This window comes from Miniopterus natalensis, chromosome X (assembly GCF_054644295.1).
Source record: "Miniopterus natalensis isolate mMinNat1 chromosome X, mMinNat1.hap1, whole genome shotgun sequence".
Lineage (NCBI taxonomy): Eukaryota > Metazoa > Chordata > Mammalia > Chiroptera > Miniopteridae > Miniopterus > Miniopterus natalensis.
In genome coordinates, this window is record NC_142103.1 from 69,427,389 (window position 1) to 69,444,300 (window position 16,912).

Consider the following 16,912-nt stretch of genomic DNA (forward strand, 5'->3'; position numbering starts at 1 on the left):
ATATAAGTTGAGATACTGTAGAAAATTGCCTCCCATTGGAGAGCCCCAATATGTGATAATGTAGTCCTACAGAATAGTATTTTGCTTTGTTTAACCTGCAATTTTCCAGATTTATTCAATTGCCAATCCTCCCTATTTACCCTCCACCCCTGTTACTCTTGACCCCTGTGGAATACTTTTTTGGAAAAACTGTTATGAACCAATTTTGAACATGAATATAGATATAAAGATCCTAATAAAATATTAGTAAGTTAAATCAAGCAGTGTTTTAAAAACACACTGTGAACAAGTAGAGTTTATTCTAAGAATGTAAATAAATATGCTTTAACATAAACATATTTACTGATAAAATTAATTACATCAGTAGGTTAAGAGAAGAAAACCATTTGATTATCTCAATGGGTACTACAAAGACTTTTGAAAAACAACATATATATATATATATATATTTTTTTTTTAAAATATGTCTCTATTGGTTTCAGAGAGAGGAAGGGAGAGGGAGAGATAGAAACATCAATGATGAGAGAGAGTCATTGATCGGCTGCCCCCTGCACGACCCATACTGGGGATCGAGCCCGCAACCCCGGACATGTCCCCTGACCTAGAATCGAACCGCGATCTCAACCTCTGAAGTGTGCCGGTTGGGCAAACAACATATATTTTTTCTTAAAGCTTTTAGTAAGCCTGGATGGCTCAGTGGTCAAGCATCAACCTATGAACCAGGGGGTCACTGTTGGATTCCCGGTCAGGGCACGTGGCCGGGTTGCGGGTTTGATCCCCAGTAGGAGGCATGCAGGAGGCAGCTGATCAATGACTCGCATCATTGATGTTTCCATTTCTCTCTTCCTCTCTGAAATCAATAAAACATATTTAAAAAAAATAAAAGCTCTTAGTAAAACAGTAATGCAGTGAAAAGTTCTATAACCTCATAAGAGTAATTAGCGTTAAAATGCTAGAAGCATATAATAGCAGCAACAAGACAAAAACAGAATCATCACTGTCGTTATTCATCAATTTTTACTCTAGGTTTTAGCCAGTGTAAAAAGACAAAAAGAAATGAAGTATAAATATTAGAAAGGAAGAGGAAAAATGATCATTATTTGTAGATTATAGTGTCTACCTAGAAAACAGAAGAGATCAATTGAAAAACTTTTTGAAGTAATAAAGGAGTTTAGTAAGGTGTCTGGTTACAAGATGTAAACATACACAAATCCACAGATTCCTACACACTGACAATTACCAATTAAAACATGTAATGAGAAAAAGAAACCATTCAAATAAAATATAAATATTTTTGATATGTAAATATCAAAAATATTTATGATATGTAAATATTATAACTGGGATAAAGGGAAAATAGCTAAAACTTTTAAGTGAACTATAAGAAGTTACTAATGGACATAAATGAATGATTAAATTAATGGAATGACATTCCATTAGTGTCAGTAAATTAATCCAATCAATGCCATAACTCTACCTGAGGGGAAACATGACACTTTTTTTTAATTTAATTATGTTAAATAAAAAATTGTATACATTTAAGGTGTATAACATGATTTTATATATACATATATGGTGGGGCAAAAGTTGTTCCTATGGAAAATAATACAATAAATAAGAATACAAGAATTAAATTCTGTGTTTGGCATACTCATAACTATAAACCTACTTTTGCCCACCCTGTATAAATAAATGATTGCTACAGTTAAGCTAATTAACATATCCATCTCCTCAGAGTTACCTTTATTTTGTGTGTGTAGCGAGAACACCTGAAATCTAGTCTCTCAGCAAATTTCCAGTGTTCAATACACTATTAGTAACTATAGTAATTATTCTATACATTAGGTCTCCAGAACTAGTAATTCTGCATAAGTGCACCTTTATAACCTTTTACCAATGTCTCCCCATTTTCCCCACCTCCCTGCCTCTGGTAACTACCATTCTACTCTCTGCTTCTATGTATTTGAGTTTTTTAGATTCCACATATATGATCATATGAGATCATGCATGCAGTTGTTTTCTTTCTGTGCCTGGCTTTTTCAATGGATGGATGGATAAAGAAATTGACACATTCTTATGTTCTAATATAATGCATGAGAATATCAAAGAAAATTTTGAAGGGAAAAAAAGATAAAAACATACCATAGAATTACTATAACCCAAACAATGTGGTATAGGGCAGGGATAGACAGATTAATGAACTATAAAATGGGAATCCACAGCCAGACCCATGTATATATGACAATTTAATATTTGAAAGGGTAAAATTTCCAATCATTGAAGAAAGAATGGAGTGTTTTATGGATAGTGTAGGGTAAATAGCCACTTGGGAAAAGTAGTTGTTATCCCTACTTCCACATCCTATACATAAGTCAGTTCCTAAAGGAACCCTAAGTTCATTATAGGAAATCATAGGAAAATTTTTTTCTATTATTTGGGTAGAGAATGCCTATCTCAAACTAATAGTATTGCTACAAAAAAAACCAAAAAAAACCCCATTAAGACAATAGTATCTACCCGGCTGGGTGTGGCTCAATGGTTGAACGTAGACCTAGGATCCAGGCAATCAGGGTTCGATTCCCGGTCAGGGCACATGCCCAGGTTGCGGGCTCGATCCCCAGTCAGGGGTGTGCAGGAGGCGGCCAATCAATGACTCTCTCATCATTGATGTTTCCATCTCTCTCCCTCTCCTTTCCTCTCTCTGAAATCAATAAAGATATATTTTTAAAAATTTTTAAAAAACAATAGACTAAGTAAAATATCAAGGTACATGGTACAAAAATCAAAAGGTACAAAATACTATCCAATAGAAATTAAGTTTTCTTCACACCTTGTCCCCCAGTCACCCAGTTCCCCAACTCTGAGACAATTATTTCCAGTTTCTTGTAGACAACATATTAAATAATTATTAAGTAATAAATATTAGTTATTATTAAATTATTGAACAATAAAAATTTTTTATTATTAAGTATTAAATACTTCTTTATTACCAAACACCATAAATAAAGTTAAAAGTCAGAAAAACATGAAAAATATTGTAATATATGTAACGGATAAAGAATTAATATCCATATATAAGGAGATCTTGCTAATTAATAAGAAAAAACAAACACCTTTTTATTAGGACTATTTTCAGCTATAAGCAACAGAAAACCAATAATCAAAGATATGCAAACTTTAAAGTATTTATATAATAAATTACCTCTCAGATTTGCAGAGTTAAAAGATTGACAGTAATACTCAGTATTGGCATTATCATACACTGTTCATGGACATTTAGTAAAACCTCTCTCAAGAGCAATGTGATTAATTATCAAAATTTTAAATGTATATATTCTTGAATTCATAAATTCCACTTTTATGATTTTGACTTGAGGTCATAATTGGTCAAATGCACAAAGCTATATATGTATTACAGAATTGCCTTATAACAGCAAAAATTGTACAAAACTTAATGTCCACCAATGAGAATTGATTAAATAACTTATTGTATGTCCATACAGTAGAATGCTATTGTATCAGTTAGAAGGCTTTCAGCTACAAGTGGGAAAAAATGGCATAAAGTAAGACGGGATTTGTTATCTCATGTAATAAGGAGTCTTCCTATAGAGTGGCTTTAGAGTAGTTCAATCTGTAGCTCAATGGCTTCATCGAGGACCCAGCTTTCATATATGTCTTCTTTGTCTTCTTCAGTATGTTAGCTAATTCTCTTCCTCATCATATTCAACAAACAAACCAGGCACTGATTGATTACAGAGATACAATAATGGGCAGTTCCAGCCCTCATATATTTACAGAATATGTAGTATATATGGAAAAGGTAATAACATAATATGTGTCATATGATACCATTTATGAGAAAGATTCATTTAGGTGCAAACATAATACCTAAACATTTCCTGAGTATGTTTACTGTGTGATGTTTACCAAGTGCCAGGGCCTGTGCTAAGTACTTTAAATGGATTATCTTATTTCATCACAACAAACCTATGAGTTAAATTCTCTTATTATCCAATTTAATATATAGGTAAACTGAGACTCGGAGAGATTGAATCACACATGCATTAACTGGTAGAGTCAGAATTTGAAACCGTGTTTGTCTTACTCCAAAATTCAGAAATTTCTTCAAAGTTGCAGATTCTTCCTTTCATGCAGCTTGCAATTGGAGAAGTAGGGAAACGCCAAGTCATGCAAGGCCCTGTAGTCATGTTAAGAAGTATAAGGTTCATTTGGATTTTGTTCTAAATGTGATGAAAAACCATTGATGGGTTTTATGCAGGGGAATGACTTAATCTTATTCCTGCGTTGAAAAGATTATTCTGGCTGTTCTGTTGAAAATCCTGGGAATAAGAGTAGAAGTAGGCAGACCAGTTAGGAAGATATTGAAGTAGTTCAAGAAAAAGTTGATAGTGGCTTGGACAAAGGTGATAGCAATGGAGATGAAGAAAAATTGCAGACTTTTATATATTTTGAAGATGGAGCTGACAGTGCTTGATGATGGATTTGATATGGAAGGTGAAAGGAAATGAGGGATTTATCATAACTCATTTTCTGTGTTGAACAAGGGGGTAAATGATGGTGTCATTTATAGAGATGAGAAAGACTGGGGTGGAAGGAGCACATTTTGATGTTAATTCATATTGGATATGTTGAGTTTGAGGAATTTGTGGATGTGTTCAGTGGAGAAGCTGGTTGTATTGGTATAATGCTCAGAAGGCTGGGCTGGAGCCCTTCATTTGGGAGTCATCAATGCAAAGACTGTAACTGAAATCATGAGAGCATGTAAGGTTGTCTAGGGAGAGGAGAGGATGGAGAGCAAGAAAAGAATTGGGCCTCCAACAGAACTGACAACATTGACTTCTAAGACACTCGGAGTAGGCAGAAATCATCCTACAGGCACTATGCTGGCAAAGGTCATTCATGACTTCATGTTCCCTCAAATCCTATGTATATATTTTAGTCCTTATCTTTCTGAGCCCACTGCTGAACTGTGATACTATTCTCCACTCCTCCCTGTGGAACTGTACTTTCCAGGTTTTCCATTCTGTCCTATAAGTTTCCTTTACCTTTCTTGTACACCCTAAACTCTGTTGTTCCCCAGGGAAGACTAAAGAGTTAGACTTTATGTTGAGCTGTCAGGAAGGACTTCTGGAGCCACATCTTCTCTGGGAGCAGGAAGCTGCTTGTAAATTTTGGAAACTGTTGGTTCCAGAACTTGATGGAGGTAAGGGAGAATTCCAGATAGAGTGACGAGCAAGTACAAAGGCCCTGAGGAGTGGATATGCTCGATGTGTTTGAAGAACAGGCAAGAAACCCGTGTGGCTGGAGCAGAATGATCAAGAGAACAGCAGTAAGAAACAAGGCTACAGGCATTATGGGATGGGAATGGAATTCATTTCTAAAGATTGTGCTGTGAGTTATTGGGAGGACTTTGGATTTTAAGCTAAGTCAAATGGATAACTACTGGAGAATTATGAGTAGGTGATTGCTTATAACTAATATTTCATCAGGCTTCCTCTGGCTGTTGTGTGAAGAATGTACTAAGGGGGACTAGAGTGGAAGCAGGGAGACCAGCTACCACAATAACTTAAGCAACAAGTGATAGTGTGTTAGCAGTGAAAATGGAAAAGCTCTCAGATTCTGGTTATACTTTTAAGGTAGAGCAAGCATAACTTCCAGATAGATAAAATGTGAACTGTGAAAGAGAGGAATCTAGGATGACTCCAAGGTTTTTGGCAAGAATACATGGAAGGACAAAGTTGCCATTTACTGAGAAGGTGAAGACTATGGGAGGAACAAATTTAGGAGGAAGATTAGAAGCCTGTTTCGGGGACATGTTAAATTTCTGATGCCTAATAGACATTCAAATAGAAATGTTGAGTAGAACAGTTGGTTATAAAGGTCTGGAGTCCAAAGAGTCTAGTTGGAGATGTAAGTTTAGGACTCATTGGCTTAATGATGTCTGTTCTTTTATCCTCATCTAAATATGTACTATAAACCCTAGGCAATGTTCTGAACTATTATCTTCCAAACTAGCCCCACACTGCAAGTGATCCTGATGCAAAAAGCATACCATAGTAGGACTTTAAAAAGCTGAGGCAATTTAACTTGGAGAAAAGAACTTTCTAGGGAAGACAATAGTTATAATCAGTTAAATTCTGGTGCCAGAATTTAAATCCTTAACTAAAAATTGCAATGATTCAGATTTAGGATTGACAGAAACAACTTTTCCAAAAATGGTATGAGATTCCCAGGCAATAGTCAGTTCTTTGTGGCTTTCAATATGATCATACAACTTTCAAAAATCATATTCTCTTTCTGGCTTTGAGATACTGGTATATACTGTACTGCATAGTATATGTCATATCTAATTGATATCCCTGGTAGTGGTTGCTATACTGTAGTGACAGATTCTGGAAATAGCTACAACACACACTTGGAATCTCATAGTCACATAATCAACCATTTTACTAAATACAAGCATTTTTCATTCGCATACAGCTAAAGAAAACATTTTTTTTTCACATTTCATTACAGTGCACAACAAAGTGAGGAAAAGTATACAGTACATTTTATTCTGGAATATAAGACAATCTATTCCAACATGCAGTTGTGGTCTTTGTTACAAGTTAATCTTTTCTTTACCTATGTAGTAAAATAGCTTCTAAAGCTTTATCCTTAGTATTGTATTAACACCTGATTTTTTCACACTTGTTTTCTAAAACCCACTTATTGCAGTGACAACAGCACTGAAGTCTACTAAAATGATTGTTAAAGTTTCTAGAACTTGTTGAAGCAATTAAGCTCAGCCACCTTTGCTGGATCTATGCTGAGTATTTTTAAACCTGCCTAAAAATGCAAGGAATGGGAAAAGTATACATATAATGTATTTTAGTCAAGAAAACTGTAGAGAAGTTTCATTCCTATCTTTCGTTTTGAACTGACAGAATCCAGTCAACTCTCATTTATCCACTGGATAATCTTGCTTTCAGAATCTTTTAAACATAATTAAGTATAGTAGTTGATAAACTTTGTGTTAACCCAATTTACCATATTTTATTTATCTTCTACAATAAAAAAACTGGCAACTTAATTACTCCACCCAAGCCTGGTCATGTTAAAGGAATGTAGAGATCACAATTGGTTTACTTGTAGTTGATGCTGCAAGTTGGCCCAAGGTGGTTTGTTTCCATAATTTTCATTATTTGGTTCCTCTATTCAGGCTGAAGTAAATCCCCAAATTTTCAAATTCAATCACATTCACACTGTAGTTTAAAACTATATCTCAAAGCAATTTACCATTCTCAGGCTTTCCTATCACAATGAATATGAGAAATCTGACTCTAATCAGAATTGTTTTCTGACTGTGAGAAGTATGGCTTTTGCCTAACTGAACTGGCTACAATCCAAAAAATTACTTAAAGCATCACCTCTCTTCAAGAAGATAATGAAACCTCAAGCCAACCATTCCAATTTTCTGATGCAGTTATCTGTCTGTTCACCTGAGAATTAAGAGCTGACTTTCTAGGGTAGACAGGAACCTTGTATAGGTATATGGCAAACAAGTGGACAAGGTCATTGTGAAGTATTTCATCCCCCTCCCACTTTCCACTGCTGTATTTGGTTCCTTTCAATAATATGTCCACTGTGTTTCAGTGATAAGAACACTTCTAGCATACACAGTTCTAATGTGTTTTCAGTTGTGCAATTATTCACTTGTTTAAAGCCCTCTTATCAGTAATACCTGAATGGGCTTTACCTTTGATTCATCCTTAGATTCCCTCAGGATTATAGCTGAGTTGTAATCAATAAGGAAACATATCCTAACATGTAGAGAACATTTATTTACAGTCATATTTCTTCCAAAGTGAACAAATTAATAACAGTTCATTCATCTGACAGCAGGACAATATAGTGAAACAAGAACTAGGAGTCAAGAGACCTTCACCTTGGCCAAGTGAATCTCCCGCCTCTTAGTTAACTTTTGTAAAATGGGGAAGAAAATCTCACAGGCCTGTTATGATGACCAAATAAGTAATTCAAATGACTGTAACGTGTTTGTAAGGGTTATAGTGCCTCCTATTGAGCAGGTACTCAGTACAGGATTGATGACCGAGTGTTTGCCTCTCTTTTCAGAGGCAATCACTGTGTTGCCATGACCTGAAGAGAGAGGCACACTGTTTACTTCTAGATTGCAGTCGCCAATGCAGTGAAACCGCAGGCATGGTCAGAAGGAAAAGAGGGCATGGCGTTTGGGTTAGTGTTTCTTCTACTTACAGGATATTTTGCATGGGACAATTTCTTTCACACAGCTGGTTATTCTATCACAAGGGTGTACATTTTCCCTAATGTGATAATAACAGTGTGTAAACAGCCTCCCTTTTCATATTCACACCATTTTTACTAGAACATCAGGTTTTGAAAGGGTCTTAGTAAATAGGTGGTCCACACCTCTCATTTTACAGAAGAGCTCTTTAGAAGCTAATTGGTACCTTTAACCAAACCCAGCACACACACTTGATATAGGATAATCTCACTGATTAAGATGATCTCAGTCTTTTTAAAAATTTTGCTAATTGTCCCCAATGATATGCTTTTCCCCCCTTACATAATGTCTTTATGTTCATGACCTATGAATGAGTTGAAATACCAAGAAATAGTTGTCTTGTCTATGGGTATATTTTTCTGGGGCCTGGCTCCCCAAACCTCAGGTTCTTGATGTGTGGTCCACAAAGGGCACACGGAGCAGCCACTGCCCAGCATGGGCCACAAAACAGTGCTTGGCCCATGCCAGTAATTTAGTCCCTCAGTCACAGTACCCAGGCTCCCCCATCCACCTGCCCACAGCCTGTCAGAGTGCCCCTTGGGAAGGAGGCTCACTTGGTATCCAAAATGAAGGTTGAGTTCTCTTCAGTTACACAAGGATTCTATTCATTTCGATCACTTTTAAGTTCAGATGGGAGAGCGTGTTTTGGAAATAAAAAGGCCTGACTAGCACAAACATCTCCTCTCTGATTTGACAACCTCTTCTGAAGAGTGAACCACATTTGGTACAAATCCACTCTTCACCCCTTCCCAGCCCTCCTGGATTGTAATATCTCCCCTTTTAACCAGCTCATATATGTCTTTCGTCAGGTCTGTGAAGGCTTTCTCCACATTAATGGCATCTCGGGCTGACGTTTCAATGTACTTCATGCCGTATGCAGCAGCCAGTTTCTCTGCCTCATGGCGAGTCACTTGCCTCTGTGTATCCAGGTCACACTTGTGACCCACCAGAACAAATACAATTTGGTAGGGCTGAACGTGTACTTTGGTCTCTTCTAACCACTCATGGACATTCTGGAAGGACCTGCGGTTGGTAATGTCAAATAAGAGAAGACCACCTACTGAGTTCCTGTAGTAGGCTCGAGTGATGGATCTAAAACAAAAGAAAGAAGTAAAGAATAAAGACTATGTCCAAAGTCCTATATTTAAATGAACGTAGTGTATTCTAGTGTTTCTGGTTACTGACACAGTTCTTTAGTAAAAATTCTTTCTATTTTTTTGACAACAGAATACAAATGTGATTCTATAATAATGATTATGCAAATTTTCAGTTGGGCAAAATTTTAAGATGGCATCTTCTAGAAATTAATGCTCATGGACTTACAGGCATTTTCCTTCTATTCAGGTAGAACCACAGCTAACTCTCCCACCCCCACATCTGAATAACTAAATGAGACTTCTTGTTCTTCAAAATAGGGTACCTAAGTCACACGTTATTATGAGGCAAAATAAAATAATGGATGTCAAAGTGTTCTGTGACCTGGAGAGCTCATTATAAAGTCTAGTAGTTGAAACAGAATAAAAAAATGAATTTATGATAGTTGACAGAAAATGCTCATAAGTATGTAGATATATTGCAATCCACTCCATTTTCTCCCCACTTATCATTACCATGTTTGTCTTTCTATTATTCTATTATTATTATTGTTATTATTATTATTATCTAATAGGATTCCTCAATCTCTTCTGTGAGGGAAATACAATTTTGTCTTTATTTTCCTGGTCATTGGGAATAGGACAAAGAGAGATGGTTGACAAAGGTCTTGAGCACAGTGCCTATCGGCCATGTTTTCTAACACATTTCAGAGAGGCTGAATAAAGAGACACCAGTTGGGAAAACTGCCTAAATCACCAAAGCTCCCCCTAAAAATGACATGATTTATTAAAAATATTGTAATAGAATATTTCTAAAACCTATTATACATTTGCTGTACTTCTTAAACAGAAGAAACCTCATCTTTTTAACTTCTTGATTTGAGGAGCTTCATTATCAGTATACATTATAGTACTTTGCTTAGAGCATTTTAGAGCTTATTAGAGGGCATAAGATTGTTTGCTTCTACAATCACTTGCTTTAGACTACTGTGCTTTTTGATCTATGTCTATTTTAGGTTTTCTGTCTTCCTGGATGAAGAAGATAAAAATGAGGTACTTAATAGCTTAAGGCTTAGGGCGAATGGCCCAATAGCAACAGAACATTGTCTAGAAGATTAAGGTGCAAACTAGATGATGATAAGAGCAAACCTTACAAATGAGTTCAAGTCTCTAGCACCAGGCAAATTAGACCTAGGGAATGAAAATAGTTCTAATTCCCTTATGTTTGAAGATTCATGGGTACAGGATCAAAGGTTTTGATTTATGAACATCTTGGTTCAAGACATCAATAAGCAAGCTATAGATCCCTTTCGAAACTCTAAAATACATTATTACATTAGTATTTAGGAAGTAACAAAGCCCTATCTAAGCATAACATAAGGCTGCATAAAAATTAAAACCTCCTGTACATCAAAAAATTTTTTTGAACAAAGTTCAAAGGCAAATGACAAATTGGGAAAACATTTTACAACATACATGATAGAAAAGGATAAATATTCCTAATTGAAAAAGAACTCTTACAAATCAATATCACCCAATATTAATAAGCAGTGGATATGAAAAGGCTATTCATACAGATATTCCTATAAGTATAAAAAAGACACCTTTCTTTACTTATGAGAAATACATTCACAAGTTCAAAGTGAACCTGTACAAGGATATTTGCCAGTGTTATTTGTGGAAATGGGGAGTTAGAGACAACTTAAGTTTGTAGTTATCCCTTCTCTCTATCCCCTCTTCAACTACCTAATCAGTATCTTCTTCTATGCTCAATTAGTGTTCAATAGATAAATGAATAAATGGTCATAAACATGGCTGATTGAGTCCTTTTGATTTAGGTCCTGATGCTCTATGTGATTTTAGCTCAAATTGCTCTCTCAAAGTTTTCTGTGTACATTGCTCTCTGTCACTTCTGTCTTTATACATGCTGTTTTCTCTCCCTGGGCTTTTTTCTGTCATACTCATCAGGCCTCATCTTCTCCAGGTAGCTTTCCCTCCCTCTGTGTATATTATACATATACTGTAATTACTAATGATGCATACTACAAAGGAAAAACAAATGGTTGTAGGAGAAAATTAAACCTGTTTATTGATTACTCATTATGTGCTAAGAGTTATAGCAGGGAGTGGGCATACAAATAAGAACAAGACTCTGTTATGTAATTGCTGATTATCTGTCCCTGGCTCCCACTATGCTAGCACAGAAGTTCTAAGAGAAAAGGGCCTGTGTCTGTTTTGTTTACATGGCATCCCCTTGTGTAAGTTTCCTCAGAAAAAAGCCTGATGTCTGGCACAGAGTGGATGATCACTGAATGTGTACTGGTTGCATGAGGGAATCAATCATCAGTATCTGACTATTTCATATACTGTATATGTATATATCATACATATATGTATATGTCTGTATCTCTATATAACATAACACATCTATATCTGCACCTATGTCTATCTCTATCTCTATATCATCTGTATATATCTGCCTATATATGTCGTGATGACCTGGGAACATTTTTAAAAGTATGTAGCATAGGGACTGAGACTGATGAATTACAGTGATCAATTCCAACTGGTTTATTAGCCACCAAGGGGCAGGTTGGTGGAGTTGTTGTGCAAGCAGTACGTACTATTGACCGGCCTTCCTTGCCAGGGCGATTCTTTCCCTGCAGGGAACTCCCAGCTCGCTGAAGGTGGGCTTAGGCAGAGACCCCCAGACCTTTGGTATCGTCCCTATGGGCCAGCGCGCGCGACTAGGACCAGGAAGTCCTCTTTCCCCAGGGGCTGTGCAAGCTCCGAAGACCCTCCCACTGCTCGCGGCCCAGGCTGTGCTCCCACCTGAACCTCTCTTGACCCGCGGTATCCCAGATCTGGAGCTTGATGCGTTTTCCTGGCTCGATCTCCACCAGACGGGAGAAAAAATCCACTCCCACGGTGGGGTCCGAAACCTGGGCAAAGCGGCCCTCAGTGAAGCGGCGGATCAGACAGGACTTGCCCACCGTGGAATCCCCGATGACAATGAGCCGGAACTGGTACAGCCAGATGGCCTCCATGGCCCGGGCTCCGCAGGTCTCCTTATCCCTGGCCCTGAGCGGCGAGAGGGGGTGTCCCGCCAAGGCCTCGGAGAGTGTGGCCCCGTCCCGATCTAGATCCGCTGCGAGCACATCGCTTGACTGGAAGCCCGAGGCGAGGTAGGCCCAGGCTCAGGGAGAGCGGAGGGATGGATGCTGCTCTCGCAGTGGTGATGAAATGGCAGCAGCATCAGCACCACGCACTCTGACTCATCACTGACAACCAGGTTACTGTAATCCCCCGCGTAGACGCGACTCCTGGAGCTGCCGCACTGTCTGTAAAAGCAGCGCACACAGAAACTACGGAAAACTTCTGGTTCCCTTCTCTAATTCCTCCACCCACCCCCTCTTCTTAATTAAAAACGTTACCTGTCAAATTGCAAAAGTAACACCTTTTATTAAAACTAGGAAATAATACAAATATGTACACAAAAGTGAAAGTCCATAATTATTTGTGCCCCTCTCATCCCAAGATATTAACAGCTTGGCATATATTCTTCCACGTAGATTTCCTTGAAAATACATATGTATATATAAGTAGATGTATACATATACATATATAATAAAACATATATGTATAAATATATATATTTATTGCTTTTTGATTTAAAAAAAATTGGATCAAACTGGACCTGATACTCGCTTTTTGCAATTAACAAAGAGTCATAGACATCTCTCCATTTCCAAGTAAGCTTCCTTTTTTTTTTAATCCTCACTCGAGGATATTTTTTCCATTGAGAAACATCGATGTGAGAGAGATACATCGATTGGTTGCCTCCCCCTTACCAGGGCTGGGGATCGAGCCTGCAACAGAGGTACGTGCCCTTGTCCAGAATGGAACCTGGGACCCTTCAGTCCTTCCCTCTCCCCCAATGCTCTAACCACTGAACAAAACCGGCCAGGGCCAAGTAATCTTCCTTTTGCCATGACAATGCTACAATAAACATTCTCTAAAGTATAGTTACACATACATTATTTCCATGAGATAGAGCCTTACAAGATGGCTTAGGAATTCAAAGAATATGACTATTTTTTTTAAAAAAAATATCTTTATTGATTTCAGAGAGAGGAAGGGAGAGGGAGAGACAGAGACAGAAACATCAATGATGAGAGAGTCATTGATCGAGCCTGCAACCCAGGCATGTGCCCTGACCAGGAATCGAATCCCTATCGCCTGGATCCTAGGTCGACGCTCAACCGCTGAGCCACGCCCGGGCAGGCAGAATATGACTATTTTAAACATAGTGAATATAGGCATTATATGCAACTTGCAAAAATATTAGCCAATTTAAATTCTAGTCAGCAATTTGTGAAAAGACCATTTCTTTGCATTATTTAAAGCATTATATGTTATATTCTGTCATAATTCTTGCCAATTTGATGTAGTTTAATAAAAAGGTATCTCCGCTTTATTTTACATTTCCCTGACTACTAATGAGGTCAACACCACGTTTTGTGCATTGGCCATTTGTATTTCCTCTTCTGGAGATTGCCTCTTCAAATCCTTTGTATTTTTTCTATGTAATATTTTATCATTGCTTTATTCATGTTTGTTTTTTAAAACAATTTTATTGATATATAATTCACATGTCATACAATTCACTCACTTAAAGTGTACAATTCAATAATTTTTATTTTTATTTTATTTTTTATCTTCACCAGAGGACATTTTTTCCATTAAATTTTTGGAGAGAGTGGAAGGGAGGAAGGAGGGACTGGGGATCAAACCTGCAACCCAGGTACATGCCCTTGACCAGGAATCGAACCCATGACCCTTCAGTTCTCAGGCTGATGCTCTAACCACTGCACCAAACTGGCCAGGGCCAATTCAATAATTTTTAGTATAGTCATAGAGTTGTGCAACCATCACCACAAATTTAAAAGATTTTAATCACCTCAAAAAGAGGCTCCTACCATTTAGCCAACATCCCTGTGTCTTCTTTCCTGTCTAGGCAACCACTAACCTACTTTCTGTCTCTATACATTTCCCTACTCTGGATGTTTGATATAAATGGAGTCATACAATATGGGGACTTTTGTTTCTGGCTTCTTTCACTTATTGTGATGTTTTCAAGGTTTGTCCATGTTGTAGCATGAATCAGCACTCTATTCCTTTTCATGCTTGAGTAATATTTCATTGTGTGAGTAAACATTTTATTTATCCAGTCTTCAGGATGTTGTACATTTGGGTTATTTCTAATGTTTGGCTATTCTGAATAATGCTGTTAGGAATATTTGTGTACAGTGCAAGTTTCTCTTTGAACACCTGCTTTGAACTCTTTGGGGTTTAGACCTAGGAGTAGAATTCCTTGGTCCTATGGTAACTCTATGTTGAATCCTTTGAGGAAATGTCAGACTATTTTCCACAGTGGCTGCACCATTTACATTCCTACCAGTAATGTATGACGGTTTCGATTTCTCCATATCTTTTCCAACATGTGTTATATTCTGACTTTTTGATTCTAGAAATCCTAGTGGATGTGAAGTGGTATCTCATTGTGGTTTTGATTTGAATTTCCTTGATGACTAAGGACAACACTGTGAATATTTTCACATTCTTATTGGTCTTTTGTATGTCTTCCTTGGAGAAATGTAGACCCAGATCATTTTCCCATTTTAACTGTATTATTTGTCTTCTTATTATAGAGTTGTAAGAGTTCTTTATATATTTTAGGTATATGTCCCTTAGGTATGATTTATAAATACTTTCTTATGCATTTAGGTCTATGGTCTATTTTTAATTAAATTTATTAGGGTGACAGTTATTAATAAAATTATATAGGTTTCAAGTGTACAATTCTATGATACATCATCTGTATATTGCAGTGTGTGCCCACTATCCAAAGTCAAATCTTCTGTCACCATTTATTTGATCCCCTTTAGATTTTACTTCCTCTCTCCACCCCCCTTCTCTCTGGTAACTACCATACTGTTGTCTGTGTCTATGAGTTATTGTTTGTTTATTTTTCTTGTTCATTTGTTGCTTTCAGGTCCTACATATGAGTGAAATCATATGGTTCTTGACTTCTTTTGTCTGACTTGTTTCGCTTAGCATGATATTCTCAAGATCCATTTATGTTGTTGCAAATGGCAGTATTTCATCTTTTTTATGGCTGAGTAGTATTCCATTGTCTATATGTACCGCATCTTTATTCAATCATCTACTGAAGGACACGTTGGTTATTTCCATGTCTTGGCCACCATGAATAATGCTGCAATAAACATATGGGCGCATATATCTTTGTGAATAAATTTTTAGTTAATGTTTATATATGTTGTGAGGTAGGGTTACAACTTTATTCTTTTTCATGTGGATATCTAGTTGTCAAAGCAGCATTTGTTGGAGGGATTATTCCTTTCTCATTGAATGATTTGACATTCCTGTTGAAAATCAATTGATCATAGACTATGGGTTTATATCTGAACTCTCAATTTTAATTTTATTGGTCTATATGTCTAGTCTCATGCAAGTACCACATTGTCTTAATTGTTGTAGCTTTGTTTTGAAATTAAGAAATGTGAGTCCTCCTATTGTGTTCTTTTTCAAGATTGTTTTGGCTATTTGGAACCCCTTTCAATTTCATATGAATTTAAAAATCAACTGGTCACTTTCTGTAAATAAGGCAGCTGGGCTATCAGTTGGGATTTCATTGACTCTGCAGATCAATTTGGGGACTATTGCCATCTTAACAATATTAAGTCTTCCAATCCTTGAACATAGGAAATCTTTCCATGTATTTAGATCTTTTAAAATCTCTTTCAACAATGTTTTGTAGTTTTTAATGTACAAGTCTTACATTCCTTTGGCTAAGCTATTCTTAAGTATTTTATTCTTTTTGATGCTATTGTGAATAGAATTGTTTTCTTTTTAAGTATTAAAGTATTTAACATTTTTGGAATTGTTTTCTTAATTTTATTTTGGATTGTTCATTGCAAGTATATAAAATACAATTGATTTTTTAATGTTGATTTATATTTTCCAATGTGCTAAACTCATTTATTAGCCCTAACAGTTTTTTAGTGTATTCTTAATGATTTGGTCAAATGCTTTTTCTGCATCTGTTGAGATGATCGTATGATTTTTGTTTCTTATTCTCTTGATATGATATATTACCTTAATTGATTTTTGAATGTTGAGTTAACCTTGCATCCTTAGTGTAAATCTTACTTGATCATGTTGTATAATTTTTAAAATATGTTTTTGGATTTGGTTTGCTAGTATTTTGTTGAAGATTTCTGCGTTCATATTCATAATATTTATTGGTCTATCGTTTTCTTTTATTGTAATGTCCTTGTCTTTTTCTTTTAATATATATCTTTATTGATTTCAGAGAGAGGAAAGGAGAGGAGAGAGAGATAGAAACTTCAATGATGAGAGAGTCATTGATTGGCTGCCTCCTGCACGCTCCCGACTGGGGATTGAGCCC

The 16,912-nt window shown here is 36.6% G+C and overlaps 1 protein-coding gene across 1 annotated transcript; it reads right to left on the reverse strand.

Moving 5' to 3' along the window:
- Positions 1 to 6,342: 6,342 nt before the first annotated feature.
- On the reverse strand, positions 6,343 to 12,666 carry RAB39B (RAB39B, member RAS oncogene family). The gene is made up of 2 exons (XM_016216936.2): positions 12,253 to 12,666; positions 6,343 to 9,418 (listed from the first exon to the last, which is right to left on the reverse strand). Exons 1-2 carry the CDS (start codon positions 12,465 to 12,467, stop codon positions 8,992 to 8,994), a joined length of 642 nt encoding a protein of 213 aa, XP_016072422.1. The 5' UTR covers positions 12,468 to 12,666; the 3' UTR covers positions 6,343 to 8,991.
- Between the last annotated feature and the right edge of the window lie 4,246 nt (positions 12,667 to 16,912).

Excerpts from the sequence above, each read along its gene's own strand:
- RAB39B (XM_016216936.2), bottom strand. The coding sequence starts at position 12,467 with ATGGAGGCCATCTGGCTGTACCAGTTCCGGCTCATTGTCATCGGGGAT. Across the intron at positions 9,419-12,252 it reads GCGGGTCAAGAGAGGTTCAG|ATCCATCACTCGAGCCTACT; the intron begins GTGGGAGCACAG and ends CTTTTGTTTTAG.